This window comes from Larimichthys crocea, chromosome XVII, assembly GCF_000972845.2.
Source record: "Larimichthys crocea isolate SSNF chromosome XVII, L_crocea_2.0, whole genome shotgun sequence".
NCBI lineage: Eukaryota > Metazoa > Chordata > Actinopteri > Sciaenidae > Larimichthys > Larimichthys crocea.
Genome location: NC_040027.1, coordinates 3,026,241 through 3,044,360, shown reverse-complemented (window position 1 = coordinate 3,044,360; position 18,120 = coordinate 3,026,241). Strand labels below are relative to the sequence as shown.

Sequence of the window (18,120 nt, the reverse complement as noted above, 5' to 3'; positions counted from 1 at the left end):
GATGTTTGTAAGACCGCAGTGTTGGTAGTCATCACACTCACATAACAATCCCTTAAGGTTAAAGATGTGACAGCAGCCTGTGATTGATAGCACTCTTTTTGGTAATCTTAACGTTCTGCACATTAAAATAGCAGGACTACTGTCTCCTCATGTCTTTTGTGCTACCACCGCACTGTGTTGAAAATCATCACACTAGTTGCCAGAAGCCACTACAAGTTGTGTCAGCAGCTGTTACTATGTACAGGGCTGTCAAGGTGATTGATCTAGTTTGAATGTACAGAGTACACTTTGAAGCTGTACGTGATATGCAAAGTATGTTCTGGGTTATAGTTGTAGGAGAAAAGAGATGATGTGATTTTACTACTACTTGACTCTGTTTACTATATACTATGTACTATACTATTTACTACATTTTGTTTTGTATGCAAATTTTCCCCACATTTGCAAAATAGTTTTTTCTCTTTATATTTAAGTTAAGGTTTGATTCATTTAGTGGTTTTATTTGATAGTTTGACATAAGAAGAGAACATGAGCAAGAAAAACTTTCATGCTTGCTCTCTCATGCTCACCTATAGTGTGAACAATACGCAAAGACGTCTAAAAACAGAAATCTTTTTAATCTTTCTCTACCTATTTTTCTCTAATAAATCACTTTTGTAAAGCTACATATTATTTTTCGTTAGTAATTTGCTCTCATATCCAGTCAGAATGATAGGATACAGTATGGTTTAACGCTAAAACTGGCCCATTTTCTGTGGTTGCTATCTGAATAGGGATAAACAAATGTCAGTGCACACATTTTGGCCTTTTACTAAGTGTAAACAGTACATGCTGCTCTCCTAGGTATATGGTGGGCAGTGCCACCTAGAGGTGGGGTCAGTGAGGGTCAAAGGACTGTTTCAGGAATCTGTTACAGAGCATAGTCACAATATGAGTAACATAGATCCTAATACCTTACTGTGTATTTAGTACTGTTTGAAATGAAAAAAAAAAAAACTCAAGTCAAACAATCTCTAGTCTCTTCCAATTGTAAGTGTTAGTTTTACAAACAAGATGTTGTGCTTTTCCTTTTTACAGTTTTTAGCATGATGCCATTGTCACAAACATTTGTGCATGAAGATGTGGTTTGTGTATTGCTAATAGATCGCTAGATCACTGTCATCACATACATGGTATTTGTGTTTTTTCAGAATACCAGCTAATTGAATCCAAAAAGCCTGGTTGGCAACCACTTTGAAGGGCATTGGGAATGAAGAACCATGAGGCAAAGAGCTGTCAGGCGTGACATTTCTCTCTCCAAATCTTAGCTGGGGCTTTTCCCTCTGGTTGTAACTTTGCTGACACATGCTTCCATGAACAGCATTAAATGGTTATTAACCAACAATGCCTTTGAGACACGCAACAATAAAACATGACACAAAAAGTCTTCTTGCATGACTATATTCTCAGTTATAAAAATGTCAAAGTTGAATGCCTTTGAACAAATAAGTCAGGCTGCCATTCTGAGGCTCTCTAGGTTTCCTTTTCACATGTTCCAACTTCTGATTTTAACCCTGTATTGATTAGGGCTGCAATGATGACTTGCATCAGTTAATGTAATCCTGATTTTTTGATTAATAAATTAATTGTTTAGTCTACCAAACCCCAAAATATTCAGTTTGCAATGATATATGCAATATAAGAATTGCTCATTGATGATCAAAATTGCTATCAATTAATTTTAGCCGGTCAACTAAATTAATAATTGACTAATCATTTCAGTCATAGTATTGACACAGTGAATCAGTCAGTACAGGCAGTGTGTGGCTGTTATACTCATAGTTTGTTATATTCACATTAAATATATTTGCATAGTTATGAGTTTATGTTGGTCATTGTGGACAATTTTATTTATTTTTTATCTATATATTTTTGTTAGAAATAATTACAACATAGTCATTTCTTGGTTGGCAGGTACATGTCAAACTAGGGACTTCCGGCCAACATTTATTTTTCTAAATCACTGCACGACGCGACGTCAACCTTTAACAGGACTACTTAACACAGTGGTGGTGCTAACCTAACTTAACTATTGGTTAAACTGAAACACGTACACACTTATAGCCAATTTAATTAACAAGTGGTCGTTGTGGAGTGCCGTGATACACTATGAGCATCTCAATGAGACCAATAATGGTCAAAAATACTGTGAGTTTTTATCTATTACAGCTGCTAGTCCATATGAATATGTTTAAACAGCTCAGGAAAAGGGTGAGGATTTGCTGTGGCTGTTTTAGCTAAGTAAGCTAGCAAACGTAAAGTTACACATTTTCCTGGCAAAGTGAGTTTGTCTCAAAGTGACATTTTAACAACTTGACTTTGAAAACCACTTTTAAGTTTGTTAGCATTACAACAATAGTTACAATAGTTAAAGTAACGCTAATTATCGCTTGCTAGCTTAGCTTAACTATGTTGTATGTACGTTATGGTCATGCCATAACTTAATTCAGTGTTATAATAGGTGAACTATTCTCCAACTCTTCTCATGCAATAAGTAGAGGCACACAATTTGTGTTTATAGGTGGTGACAAGCAACAGATTAAACACCTTTTGACATGACATAGTAGGGTCCACTCAGGGGTTTGCAATGACACTAATCAAGGTTTAGTTCCATTTATTGCATTTTTGAGACTGCAGTGAGTCAGCATGCACCACAGCAGCTCCCTGACTCTGTCTGAGCTGAATGGAACAGAGCCTTAATTAGTGTCATTGATAACACCTGTGTTTACCTGCTATTTCAGGTCAAAATGGCTGAAAAAGGTCTATTGTTTCTATTTGTTTTGAGGGTAAGTTACACTTTATCGATTCTTGTGGTTGACATCATGTAATTGAAATCACAAGTGAACCGTTAGCTAAGTAATAATGTTAATAACGACCACATTCCTTTAGCATGAGCTGTGTCCATGCCGTGTACTGTGCGTGTTGGTTCAGTGCGTGCATAGTTCACTGACCCACCTAAATTGAACATAGTCAGCATTCATTTTATTAATTACACCAGTGTGTTTTTCCTGCCATGACATGTCAAAATGACCACTGCGAGAAAAGTGGTTTATTCCTCATAGCCACATTTCTTCCAGTTCATGTCTTGAATGACCATTCCTATGCCTGTTACACATATCACCTACTTGTGCAACATGTATATTTGTGTCAATGATTCTTATGCCACTATGATAAGTGGTTTGTCGCAGCTGTTCGACTATCACTCCTCTTCCACTGACATATATCAACAGTGACATACCTTTTTCACACAACAGGGACATACAATTTGGCACTGGCATACTAAAACTGACAGTGACACACCATGCCACTAGAACACAATCCCAGCATCACTCACTTCTACTCTAGATTGCTGATTTAAGGGCAGCTCTTTCTTCTTGTGTCAGCAAGGTTAGATTAGACTTAATTTATAACTAAAAGGAAAAAGAGCAAAGTTATTGTTATTGTGGTCAGTTGGTGTTTTTCTCTTTTCTCTTTTTGGTGACTATAAAAATAATACAGTATTCTCAGGCTATCTAGTCAGGGTGTAGTATACATACTAACATCTCTCCTTTGACAGTTTGTTATACACAGTGCAAACCACCTGACATGCATCTTTATGATGAAAAGCAGTTTCTCATATGAACTATATAATCAGGATTGTAAACAGAAAAAAGGGAAATTGGCGAAAAAAGTTTTCAAGTGGTTAGCAGTGTTGCTTGACAGCAAGAAGGACCACACATGAATTCCCAGCCCTGATCCTCTATGAGTACAGCCATCATGTTTCTCTCTTCTTCGTGTTTGCTTTGGTTTTATCCTGGAGTTCTGGTTTTCATCCCAGACTTAAGTACACAAGGCGACTCGGTCATACATGTTAATGCCTGTGTTTATATTTGCTCTGTGGTGGTGTGGCAACCTGTTCCTCAAAAGAAAAAAAGGGGACGTGATAGGAAAAGAATTGTTTTAATTTGCTTGACAGAATCGGTAATTGGATTGCCTACATTTTTATTTTTCAATTTAGAAAATGTTCAAACGAGCTGTTATTAATTTGTGTTTGTTTGTCCCTCTAGGTGGAACTTAATCCTGCTCCTGTCAGTATGCTCAGCAGTACTCTCTGGAGAAGAAGAATATCTAGCTCAAGGTAAACAATGGAACTCTAATGCTTAACTAAATGTTGAGGTGATGAGGTGATGCTGTATAATTGCTGTATAATTATTTATTTATATTAACAAATTTAACATCATTTTACTCACAGTGTTACAACCCAAGCCAGTAAATTGCCTTAATTAGGTGGATTGGGTATCAACCAGACTTTATCATCCGCATAAAATACAGTTTGTTCATAAAACTTCAGTATAACGATATTAGAGTTTCGGCTTTTAGTTACACTGACTCACTTTAGCGCACTTCATCTGTATCTGCCTTTATAAATTACATTACATAAAAACATCCCAGTGAGTTCCATGTAGTGACGTAAACAGATTTGAAAACTTGGGAAAAGGGAACACAGGTAACGGATCCCTCCATAGAGCATTTCTTTTCTTTACCTGTGGACGTTTGTATTGCTTTATATTTTATACTGGAGCACGTATATATATGGACAGTGGCTGCAAACCGGGGGTCATCTTTCTTTGCTCTTTACTGATTTTTAACCTTCTCCCCCAACATGTCTGCTCTTGCTCTCCAGGCCTCAGCATGCTTGGAGAGGCAACTTAAATAGCCTCTCAACTGTTGCTGCATCTTCCCTTACCCATCTTTCTTCTTCTCAACAGCCTCATCTCTAGTCCATAAGAGAAGGCTTGAAATATGTCACATGCCAACATAATGTGAAGTACATGCTAAGAAGAGAGCACTTTGGTCAAGTACACTAATCAGTGTGACAAAGAGGAAAATTAAATCTCAGATAAAGGCTTAGCATGTATTGGCAACTAGGCCTCAGCTGGTCAGATGCTGGGGATAGGTGATATGTCATCTGTTTTTTGTTTTTTTTTTAAACAAAGCAGCTGGAGGTGAGGAAGGCAGAACTTAAGAGTTGATCGTACTATTTCTTTCACCAGGCCTCTGTGGAGAATTTAGTTTCTTTATAGGCGTTGGGTAAGTGAAAGTATAATCCCACATATTTGTCCAAATGTAATTCCCTTGAAAGAACTTGCCTTCACTCACTCCACAAGAAAGAATGCTGTCAAAATAACCTTAAGTAAACTCCAGTAAGTTATGAATCAGCGGGTTGTTAATTTCTTGAGAGGATATATTGTTTTTGTGAGTGACATATCACTGGCCCACGGCCAGAAATACCTCATAGTGTACTTGCACACTTAATTTAAGGATGACCTCACGATGAATCCTCACATATTTGTTAACATCTCCATGTACAGTACATGTGCAGTTTCTATTGCTTCTTGCACAGAGGAAGCAATTGGTCCTTCCCCTTTTTCCATCTTACATTGTCTTCTCCTCACGTATGTATAGTTGATGAGTCCACTCCAGGCAGGATCAATCCATCATAACGAGGGGAGGAGGAATGCACACAGAGTGCTAGAGCAGCTTGTCTTTACATATGAGACAGGTTAATTGGAATCTGAGTTGACATTACCTCGGGCTAAGAACGTCAAGGATATCTCAGTGCATGCTTAGATCAGCTGCAGATATATAGTCCCGCCTACCTGGACTGCAGGACTAAAAACCCGGCAAAACCACATCCAGGACGATGTACTGCATGTGTTATTTCTGTTATATCACACTTTTGACACTGTCACCCTCTTTCCCTCCAAAGCACAGTGACACATCTATAGCCCCCCACACCCACATACACACCGACACCTCGCCTCTTTCTGTTTGTCTTTACCTGTGTCATACACGACATCAGTATGTTTTATAAAGTCATCCAAAAACTTTCTGCTGCTGCTTTCAGGACAGCAGGTCAGCTGCATGTGGAGGATGCTTATTATTAATGACGTAGCCGAACCAATAAAATACAACCTAGTACCAAATGACATCAGCACTAACCAGGTGTGTTTGCTGTTGCTTTAGAATCTGTGCTTGTAAAATTAAACACTGTGTCTCTCCGTGTATAAGTTTCAGTAGACTGCACAGGACAAGGAGATTGTCCACTAGTTAATCACTGTGATTGTAGATCTGTTTTTGTAATAACATTGAGACTTTAGAAATTATTGAATGTGTAAATAATGGGGATTTTATCGAAAAAGCATCAAAATATCATTACTTCTGACAACCTTACTATGTGGAAGTGATTGGGACCATTTTTTTTAAGGATATAAGGGACTGCAGCTACACAAAACATGTTAAGTTGACACTTTTTAAAAACGGTATTGTTCTTTTTAAATACAGTAAATATCTGCATCACCACTTATTCAATTATTTGGATCAGTGCAACTGAACTGAACTGAAAATGTAATACCTGTATGTTTAATTTGATTTCATGACATCACAAATGTTTGGTAACAGGATTTATTTTAGTTTTTCTATATATCTGAAAACGACAACTTTTATGTGATGTGTGATGCTTCCTTACGCGGTTCTTATATAGCCCTGTTTAATACAGTCACCATCTGGTACCCTATTCAAAGGTTTCTGCTTTCAACATTTCAGAACTTTTAAGTTATTGTAAGTTTGTTTTGATGCCCCAACCGAGGCGAAGGGTCAAAAGGATGTACATGTGCACCTCATCTAAAATAGGTATGTTATAGCTTTGATGTCAGGTAAAATAAAAACAGGTAAAATAAATAATAGAAGACAGTGGTGAAGTTAAATGTATTACACTGAAGATGCAGATCAATGAGTCAGTACATTCAGTTTCCCCTCGGTAATACAAAGTCAACTCCCCTTGGGTCCCTAAATTCTGCTTCAAAGGAAGGTAGTGTCTCTGGATTAGCAATGAAATACCTCACACTGCCCCTGAGATCTTCTCCCAAAACACTTAGATGCACTCCCACACAAGCAATCACACAAACATACAGGCTTAAAAAGCTTGTTCCCAAAGCTTCCATCGCTGCTGCCTTGTTCAGCTAACACTCACATATGCACACACTCTCTTCTCTATCTTTCTCAAGCATGTGCACACACACAAACACAAAGGTCAGGTCAGCTCCTAAAATGGCTGACCTCTGATGCAGTTGACTTTTACAATTACAATATGTGTCAGATATTCTTGTTCCTGTTGGTTATATTAAAAATGTCATTTTTTTATTATTATTTTTTTCTGCTGGAACTATTACTCAGTACTAACATATGTGACACATATGACACATTGCCCTCCAGCCTAGTGATCTGTCTATGGCTCTTTACTCTTTACTAGACAAAACTGCACAGAATATTCTGTGTTTTCAAATATTGTTTAAGTGCTTTTGGCTGGCTGTGTCTCGTTGTCAGCAGACTTTACATAAATTCTTTGAAGAATTACCTGTGGGCATGAAAAAAGAATCACATGACCGTTTGGAGGAAAGCTGCTCTCATGAATCTCTGTTGGCAGACTGATTCAAAAAGGCTGTGTGGACTGGTTTCCTGTATCCTAGTTCAGCCCCATCCTTCTCTAGTCTCCTCCACTCATCTGGGGCACAGCTGCCTTTCTGGTACAAACTCAAAGAGAAAAAAGGGAACGGTCACCAGCATCATGGGGAGACTCTTACAAGGCTATAATGTAATTGTATTAATAATTTGTAATTTCTCTGCATGTTAACCACACCAGTGTCTCCTCTGTCTTTTAGGAGTGGATATCCTCTATCGGTTGGGGCTTACAGCTCAAAGTGCAGACAATCTCTACGGAAGGACGAGCTTGCCTTTGACTACTTACACCACTGTTCCCTCACCTGTGAACCTTCCTGTTTCTGCATATGGGGTATTACTCGACTCAAACTCCCTCTATGAGGCTCCAGCAGGCAGTCTGTTCCCATCTGAGATTGGCGAGGAGTTTTCTGTTGTGGTTAGCCTAAGCTCCTGGCGAGCAAACAATGCTTTTATTTTTAGTGTCAAAGATGGCAGGGACAGGCTGCGATTTGGCATTCAACTGCTGCCACGCAGAGTGGTGGTTTACACTGCAGAGAAAGCGCCCATCTACTTCACCTACAACTGGCAGGATGGGCGCCAGCACTCTTTTGCCGTTGGTGTTCGTGCACGCTCAGTATCCTTCTATGCTGATTGTGGGGCAGTGCAGCAGCGGGAGCAGACCCTGGGAAGAACTCAGACACTTAGGGATTCTGGGGGTCTCTTCACTCTAGGGAGGATGAACTCCAAAGCAGCACCATTCAATGGTCGAGTCTGCCAACTAGATATCTATCCCTCAGCCCAAGCTGCCGCGCACTATTGCAACTACCTTAAAACACAGTGCCGGCTGGCCGACACTTACCGATTGCCTTTGCCACATTCTGTTTTGGATATTGAAGCAAATGACCCTCCCGCTAATCCTTTGACAAAGTCCCAAGTTGTAGTAGCAGCGACTCATCGCACCCCGATAAAAGTCACAGCAGGTTTAAAACTGTACCCAGATAGTTTGGTCACACAGTATTCAACACTGAGCCCATCAGTGCAACCTCATCTGGGGGACCAGAGCCACATTTCCACATTGGATCCCCTTGCCCATTCCACCATATCATCACGCCAGCCTGACAGCCCCACCTCAACCACTCTGGGTGGACGAGCAGTTCTGGATCTCGCCTATAGCACAACTATCAGCACTACCAAAAATGTGTTGGAAAAAGGGAGTAACCCCCAGGGGGGCGATGATCACTCTGAAAACAGCACAGAGGAAGAAAACAGCTCTGGGACCCTGCAGACTCCAGATGCTACCCCAGATCTGATTTCCCCAATAAGGCAAAGTCAAGTGAAGGAAGGACTCAGGAACAACTCTATCACCAGCTCCAGGGACTCTCACTTCGCGCCACACCAGACTCATCTAAGAGCCAATGGCACCACTTTGTACCGGGAGAATCAGGTGGACACGTCAGAACACCACGATCTGGATGGCAGCTATGATGATGTAGACATGGGAGGATATGATTATGGATATGAGGAACCAGACTTCTTGTATGACTATGAAGATGGTTTCCGTGGCCCCAAAGGAGAGCCAGGTCCTCTGGTAAGCAACTGAATTTATGAATGACAAACAGAGCTATGAGAGTTCATCTAACGGTATTCAGAGAGTTGAAGTCAGTGCTTTGCTGTACATGACACAAGCAAACACAAAGCAATCAAATTTGATTTATGGCCACTGTTTGAATGCTATGAAAAATTTGGCTTACTTACATACACCCAGGATATATAAAAAAATATTTTGGCAAGGTGGTGTATTGATTTAAAGTAATGGCATGTCCGAGCACTGTTCTTTTTTCATGTATCTACAAGTTGTTAAAATAACACGTCATTCCATTGCTGAAATAGTGCCAGCCACTTTTGCTCGTCCTGTTTGTTAGGGAGGATAACTCAGCTGATGGTTGGACATAGACCCTGGCAAAAAAAAAAAAGAAAAATAACTGTCCATCCAGTCTTATGATGTAAGCAGGTTGTCAGGATAGCTTTGCCTCTGAACCTGCTTTAATAGCTCAGATTTTCAGGTATTGCTTATGTTTCCATGAGAGAGATGTGTTGGGCCTTTCATCTGTCTGTAATGTCGTAAGATGTCTCAACTCATCCACAAGTTTCCATAGTACTGCCTCAGCTATAAAGTGCCTGAAGGTCTGTAGGTGGGACACAGCGTTACAAGCACTGAGTTGTTGCAACTTATCTTCTTGTGTCAGAGCCTAAGCACACCATACCGCAGTATTAGGAACACAATGCAGACTAAGCCACGGGCCCCTTTACAGTGGGGCACAATTTGGCAAATATTGATTAATTAGCCTGAAAGTTAAGCTGTTATCTTAAAACTATTTGTATGTCAGCTGGGTCAGCTGAGAGTCAGTAGCTCACTCTTTGTCATTGCCTCTTAGTTTAAGTGTGAAAATAAGCTGATTTACTGCCTCAGGAGAAATAATTCACAGTTTTGCAGCCACATAAATAAACAGGTGTGTTGTGTTGTTTCGTGATCCTGTAAAGTTATCAAAGCAACAATAAGTATGTGTCATATACAGTCATGGGACCTATTTGAATCAGATTTGACTATGTGATTTTAATTGCTCGGGTTTAATGCTTCATAGTAAATATGAACACAGGGTGGAAGTGTCGATTTTAGTCAGTCATCACCTCCTTAATGCATTTCCCCTCTTGGTAATGTCTCAGTCACAAGGAGTGTTATCAAGCTACCTACAGCAGACAGCTTACTTATTGGCTGCATGTTAGCGTAACAGTGCAGGGGGTGTTTCAGCTTAAATGAATACCACATAATGCAAAAAGATGATTCATTCTACCCTTTAAAATATTTAGAAAATTGACTTCTTGAATTGACTCCATTGGGAAAGATTTGACCTTTGTCTTGGCAGCACAGATGAATATTATCATTTTATTGCATGAATGCCTCTGTGTCTTTAGGCCCTGTTGTTATGGCAAAGGCGGTGGTGTGCTCACAGTTTCCATGTGTCTGTGTGTGGGAGTTTAGAGGAACAAACAGCTGTTTCTTTATTCATATCTCCCTCTGCGCCCATCTACTGATCTGATGGGGGATAAGGATGCTCCCCATCATAATCTCTTGCTATTGCAACTGTTTAGAATAGTAAATAAAATGGTACACTGTTTGTTTTCATCTGAACTACTGAATATTTTATCTTTATAGTGGGATTGTTTTTTTTTAAGAAGAGATGCACTGGGGAGTAGTATAACAGCCTGTAGAATAAATAGCTTCTTTGACCAGAAGGGGATTTCCTGCTGACTCCTTAATGTTATCCAGTGATGGAGAATCCTCTTCAAGTGTGTAATCTTCAATCAGTCTCTTCTTTCAAGTGAATTAACTCAATATTGATTTGCTATAGATGCTGAATTCTCAGAAAAAAATTGATTCGTCTTTTCGGACAGTAACTTTATTATTTTATTAAAAATCTCGTTTAACAAGTAACGTTACAGTGAACCCTGCTGACCTTTCTTTGTGAAACACCAGTGATCTAACCTGTTTGTTCCCTTTGCCGTTTAGGTAACTATGTGATAGTCTCTTCAAAAGACATTTTTCTTGTCAGAAATAATAGACCAAGTCAGTCGGTAACGAAGATATCTGTTTTCACTGCAGATCAAAACTGACAAGCCTGTGCATTTTTAGGAGTCGTGAGATAAAATTTGCTGGCAGCAGTTATAATTAATCCGCAGCATTACTTATGGATGGAGTAGCCAATTCAAAACCTTTCTTTACCCCCAAAGGCTGTATTTAAAACCAGGAAATGTAAATAGGCCAGACATTTTCAGCATCCTATTTAAAAAAAATTTTGTAGTATCAGTTTTGTCTGTGGACATCAGCTTTTTTTTAGTGAAAAATGTTTTAAAGAAATTCTGTAGCTAGAATTTCAACCTTGCAAACAGTTGTCAGACAGGTACATTATTAATTATGGATGTCGGGCTAGTTCTAATTTTGTGGTTGTTTACCTCGTCCTCTATGGCCATCCTCTATGAATTCTTTGATGGTTTCTGAGTCTGTGAATGGCCTTTTCTTTTTTGCCAAGATCAGTGTTACACAAAGGGAAATTACTGTGGCTTGCTCTCTAGGGTCTGTGCATGACCCCACCAGAATAAAATGTCTCAGATTTTAACATGCAATCAAACTTTGCACTTTTCGCTTCTGTGTGCCCTCAGAAAGGTTTGTCTGTTTTGTGTATGGTATTTACCTACCACAATGCACTAATGGCAGATTAAACACATTGGTTTTGCATTTGTATATGACAGTAATCTTAAATTGAACAAGGACTTGCCAGTCTAGGCAGGGTTAGACTGATTGTTCTGATCAGTATTACATTTCAGGATGGACAGGGACATATTTTTAGTAGAGCACTTTCCTCCCTATGACTGTCAGTAGGCAAATATTCTGAAAAGCTGAAAGATGTTGATTTGTGAAAGATAGGTTGTTATATCTGGAAACACCCTATCCCATCTATACTGTGCATTTACAACTCTCAACATAGATTGGATGAAAGCAACATGTCTTATTCATTTGACACTTTCATACACTATATACTGTATGTAGATAATAAGTAGATAATTATTTTGTCATATATTAGATTTATGTATGATGGGATGCTCTGTTGCTTCTGGATATTTAGGAAGGTCCTCTGGTCTTTAAAGTTTGGAAATGAAAAAAAAAAAATCTCACATCTCAACAATATGAAAACCCGCCCAGCAAGTATATAAGAGCACGCAACAGAGCAAGTGAGTCGTCTGGTTTGATTCCAGTGATATGTGAGACATCTTTTACCTAATCCCCTCAATTCAGCGTATTAGCTAATGCCTTTAACCAAGTATGTGTATTCAATAAAGAACATAATTTGTTAAAAAATAATCAGAATGAGCATTTCATTTTCCAATCTCTTTGTTTGGGTTGTTGCTGCTCAACCACAAGCCATCTAGTATGATGTTTTACAGATCAGACTCAGTGTTTAGCATTGTTTTGTATTGTACAGCAGTAATTAGGGCTGGTTGATAATTAAATATTATTGGTAATTGTTTCTTTGTATAATCACATTTTACTAAATCCTTTGTATTTTGTGAAATAGTTCAGCAAGTTGAATTTAAGATAAGAATTAAGTTGATTTTTGTTTTACATATGTTGCTACGCTTTTCCATGATAAAGGATTACATTAATCCTATAGACTGGCCAAAGGCTTGTGGTGTCAGTCTAATCTCAAAAATGTAACCCGACCCTTCTGCTCAGAGCTCCCCTAATAGAGCTTTTAGTTGAAAACACTTGGCTCCTTTCTTTGAACTTCATAGCTATTACATAAATAGAACACATACTCATCATTGCGGAGGTCTGGACAGTGAACTGCATGTTATTGCTTGCCATTAACATACCCTATCTTTCTTTTCTTTTCCTCTTTCACTCTCTATCTCTCTCACTCTCTCTCTACAACATTCCCTTCTGTCTCTCCCTCTCACTCTATCTCTCTGATTTAGGGTCCTCCTGGTCCCCCTGGTTTACCTGGTCCTCCAGGAAAAAGAGGTTCTCGGGTGAGTAACCTACACAAAGGTGATAGTATACAGGCAACATGCTGTTAAGTGGTAGTAATCTATTGATCAAAAGAGCATTTTGACCATCTCACTGAGATCTAATAATTATCATTACAGAAATTTTTAGTTAGGTTAGTTAGGTAGACAAACACCAGATAATATGAACATAAATACCTTTTACAGAAAAGAGAAGAAAAGACAGCTGTATATAAAAAGTGCTGTTTTGTTTGTAAAGATGCCTTTCTACAGGAGTGATGATAGCACAGAAAGTATTGTTGGTTTGGATCTATTGGCCTTCAAGGCAGTGAACCAAGAATCAAGAGTACTGACACATTCACTGCAGACTTAACCACTGTATTTTCATATTTTGTCAGTCAGCAGGCACTCGCCTTATGTGTTTTGCCTGTATTTACTATTGCAATACAGCTGCAACTGTTGGGAAAGAGGTGCTGACAGATATGTTTGTGGTTAGCCTTGCTTTGTAAAAGCAAATGACAATTAGATAGTACGCATTGAGGATGCAGGCAACATTACTTGTCTGCACCTTTGGAGCATCAGGGTTAAGTGTTCCAGATGCAACCAGCAGCAGCACGGCGGTACAAGCTGCATTTCCACTGTGATCTTGAGACTACACTCAATGCAACTGCCAAGGCTGTCATGATGCAATGCTGCGATCATGCCACGGGCCCTGAAGGCATCTTTAAACAGAACAAGACACATTTTACTAAATGGATACGGTATGTGTTTGAGGGAAGGTGTATAAATAGTTCACTTTTAGTCTTTGAGGAACTCTACCCTACAGACTAACATCATCATGGCTAATTTAACTTAGGAAATGCAAATATCTACAGTGCGTCAGTGTTTACAGAAGACAGTATGTAATAAAATTAACCTAATGCTTATTTATAGAGTTTTGAACACCTGCTTTTGAACCTCATGAGATAATGATTCTCAAGTGTTCGAATAATTGTCCGTGATAAATCATTAACATGGGAAAATGTGGGACATGTTTATGGGCATGTGTGGGGTTGTTTCTCTTGTATATTATATCCATGTGTCTGTGTGGTTGTCTGTGTAAGTTATACTTAACTGTCTACAGCAATTCAAAGTAACATACAGATGTAGCATTTTCCCTAATGTTTATTCATAGGAAAAATGGCCCTGCTTTAAAGCAGCACAGGGGGCTTTGTAGGGCACATTGTTTAAGAGAGCAATGAGACCATGAAAGAAGCATTTTTTCAGGGCAAACAAACCTATGTTGTTTTGCTGGTCAACAGACTGACTCCATTCAAATGATCCTTCATTTGAATGGACTTAACCTTTTGTTCTGCTGCATTATAACAAAGTGGATGACAGGCAGACAGACAGAAAGACAGGCTGGTAGACAGTAAAACCTGTCTCCTAGTAAAAGGCTTGGAAAGCACATAGCTGATACAGAACAAACCCTAACCCTAAACCCTATAGGCTAAGTCATAAAGTGGGGATTGATGTAGTCTTGGAATCATTATGTGGTGGGAAGCTGAGTGTAGTGTGTGGTACTGCGGTTGTGTCTTTGCAGGCTCAGCACAGAGCAGAAGACTCATTTCGTTGCTTATGAACCAAGGCACACCATTTGGTGCAGGCATTTATTATTACAGGTATTTTATACTAAGCATTCCTTGAAAGTGGCCGTTCAAGTATTACAGTGGTTTTATGAAGGAGAGGGCTTCAGTGAAATTTGTGCTGCTGTTTTGCAAGTTCAAATGGACTTATCACATTTGACACAATATTTACCAAAACTTTCCAAAACCCCAAATAAAGAGCTTCAAGAGTTCACTTTATATTCTGTTGTTTTCCATGGGCAACATGTTATAGTGGAATAAAGATCCATGTTAAAAATGACAGAGAGAGAGAGAGAGAGAGAGAGAGAGAGAGAGAGAGAGAGATCTTGGCTGTAGTGCAGAGAAAGCTTGGACTGGAAGCAGCAGGGTTACAGATGTGCAGGAATGTTTCTTTGAAACATTCTTGGTGTGTGTGAGTCCATGTGAATTTGCACATCTAGTTGTAGGCGTACGTGTGTATGTGCTGTGCATTCATTGCATACCTGTGATGTTCTAGGAATAAAATTGCCTTGGTGCACTGAGAACAAATGTGATACAATGACAATATATATATTTATTGTACGCATGTATGGTATGTGCAATTTTTGCAGAAATGTTTGGTTACCAGTTTAATCCTGGTTCTGTGACCAATCAACTCAAGTGCCACCACGTCTGTCAAGGGACAGAGCAATCTGAATGACTGTATGCAGGTTGGCCCGTAACTCTCTGTGGCCCCAAACACTGTATTCTTAAGTATTTCTTCCATGTGCCGTAACACATGGAGGCAGGGCAGTGCTGTGAGATACTTTACTCAGTTATCAGAGAAGTGTGCAGAGTAGTGTAATACTTGCCAGCTGCTCAAAGCATTTCATCAATACAGAGGTAAGAGTCACTGGATGGTAGCCATTTAGGCAGACTGGTCTTGTTTTGCTGGGCAAAGCATGTGGGTATGACAGACTGAGACATGGACAGATTAAATATCATTGTGAAGACTGGTGCTAGTTGGTCAGCACAAAGTTTGAGGAGCTGCCCACTGATACCATCTGGTCCTGTTGCATTCCTAGTGTTCCCATGCTTGAAAACCTTCCTGATGCCATGCTCAAAAATAGTGATAGATGTGAAAGGTGCCCACTTCCATCCAGTAACCTCTATTTCAGCTGAATTTGGCTGCTGATGGCCTCAAAGCGAGCATTATTTAGAGAGATTTTAGCTCACCTGCTAAAGATGCATCAACACTTAACAAGCAGGACAGGGTAGGCTTGTATCTGTCATAGTACTTAGATGTTGCCACATGAGCCCACACTAAGGACTAAATGTGCCAATGATGGCACTGTCAAATCAAACCAGTGAAACCAAATTAATGTACTGCAAGTGACAGATTTCTCAAAGAGTTACCCTCTACTGCCCCCTACTACAGTAATTAAGGTTCTGTTCAGAGTCAGGGAGCTGCTGTGGTGCATTTTGACTCACTAGAAAGCCTCTGCTGCAATAAATAAATTAGTATCATTGGAAACACCTGTGTTGACCCGACTAGTTCATGTCAGAATGGCTGCTGTGAAAAAGGTCTATAATGAGCTGTTTTTGTCAACAATGCACAGTTATTCAATGTTGTGTTCTCGCTCTGTCTGTCTGCATCTGTTCCAGGGTCCACCCGGTCCACATGGAAATCCAGGAGAGCCTGGACCACCTGGCCCTAAGGTAAGTTGTTCTTGTTGTAGGTTCTTGTTTGTGTCAGTGGATGTGGTCAAGCCACACATCTGTGAATGAGCGAATCATTGTAAAGCCAACAATACCATCATGGTATAATTCTAGGGCTGCAATGATTCCTTGAGTACCTCAAGTAACTCGATTACAAAAAATGGTTGAGGAATTTCCTCTGCCTCAAAGCCTCGTTTAATTAAATTTAGAGCTCACGTTTCGCACGGATTCTTTTTAGTGTGACATAACGTGCTTACGTTATAGGCTATGCTCCCCTGCAAAGCGTAAGAAGACGGAAGGGGGCTTTTGGTAACGTGTGTGGACAGTGTTGATGTTCAGAATGGCAGACGCTGGGACAGAAAACAGTGAAAACAGCGAAAATTAGCAAGCGCAGCAAAGCGAAAGTAATAAGAATACCGTAATTTTCAGACTATAAGCTGCTACTTTTATCACACGCTTTGAACCCTGCAACAGTGTGGCTAATTTATAGATTTTTACTGGCCAACGGCCAATGAGGGGCACTCTCTAGCAGTAAATGCAAAAGTGAGACAGATGTGGGGAAATATTATGCGCCAAAGAAGACACTAGTTTTGATTTTGAACTGTCATTTTGCGCATCATGCACACACCCTCATCATGGAAAACACATGAAGAAATGCATCTGATGCAGCTTTAAGTTAGGTTTAAGTTAGCTGCAGCCCTATAGGATTCGTCACATTAGACAATGTTGAACCTTGTTAGAGAATATAGCTTTTTATACTTTTTCTAAATGAGATTTGATAAAATGAGGCAAAAATATAATGTAATCAGACTTTGAAAAAAGCCAAAAATATATGGAAGACATGGAAAATTCCACAGTCATGTATTCTTTGATGTTAGTGCTCCATATGTATTCTACTCAAGTGTAATTCCAGTTGAACTGCTGAGACAAAGGATTTTGTTATGTAACTTCAAGAAAATCAGAACAGTTCCAGTCACATGGAACACGTTGGACCTCTAAAACGTGACAAATGAGGGAATGTTAAATTTGTTCTCTACATATTTGACTATTTATATTGTCAATGAAAAATCATCAAAGACTCAGTGAAAACAGTTAGCTCATGCAAGCTGACAAGTTGGGACCTGTTTCTCAGTCCTGTTGCACATATGTGTTTGTGTGTACTTCAGGAGGGGGTGGGAGCCAAATAGATTGGGAGCAGAATGGTGTGGTGTGTGTGTGATGACAGAATTACCTGTATTTGTTGAAATCGGCACATTGTTTAAAGTTTAATAAGTTAATATTGACAGTGAAACTATTGTATAAATATATTATGTATATTTAATTTATATTTTATATTCCACTGCAGCTCATGTTGCTTGATGTCACCAGTCAATGAACTGTCCTTTAAATTGCAAAAGTGTAGCTTCTTGTTCCCTAAAGAGCCTATCTCTGCTGCTTTGAATGCTCTGAACCTCTTAGTCTAGATCGTTGTTCCCCTGGTTTTCACCACAGGGCATAATCATGCTCGCCTCAGCTCATTAGCCATGATGCTGACTTCATACATGGGAAAAAAAAGATAAAGCATTTTTGAATCTCTGGTAAGCTTTTCCCAGCAAGGGACCAGATGTAAAGGAAAAAAGTTAAACTGAGCAAGGATGTGGGAAGCTCCATGCAGATGGTTGTGGTCATTATGGTTCTGACAGGCTACCACAGAGTGGCTGCATACACCATGCAGTCAGCATGGGAACATGCTATAGGA

At 39.4% G+C, this 18,120-nt stretch overlaps 1 protein-coding gene across 1 annotated transcript in view; it reads left to right on the top strand.

Annotated features, from left to right (window-relative positions):
- col24a1 (collagen type XXIV alpha 1 chain) overlaps positions 1-18,120 on the top strand; it is an 83,450-nt gene that overhangs the window by 6,040 nt on the left and 59,290 nt on the right. The window contains exons 2-5 of the mRNA XM_019259981.2: positions 4,086-4,156; positions 7,740-9,106; positions 13,051-13,104; positions 16,329-16,382. Coding sequence (XP_019115526.1) covers positions 4,086-4,156; positions 7,740-9,106; positions 13,051-13,104; positions 16,329-16,382 — 1,546 coding nt within the window. The remainder of the gene's footprint in view (positions 1-4,085; positions 4,157-7,739; positions 9,107-13,050; positions 13,105-16,328; positions 16,383-18,120) is intronic.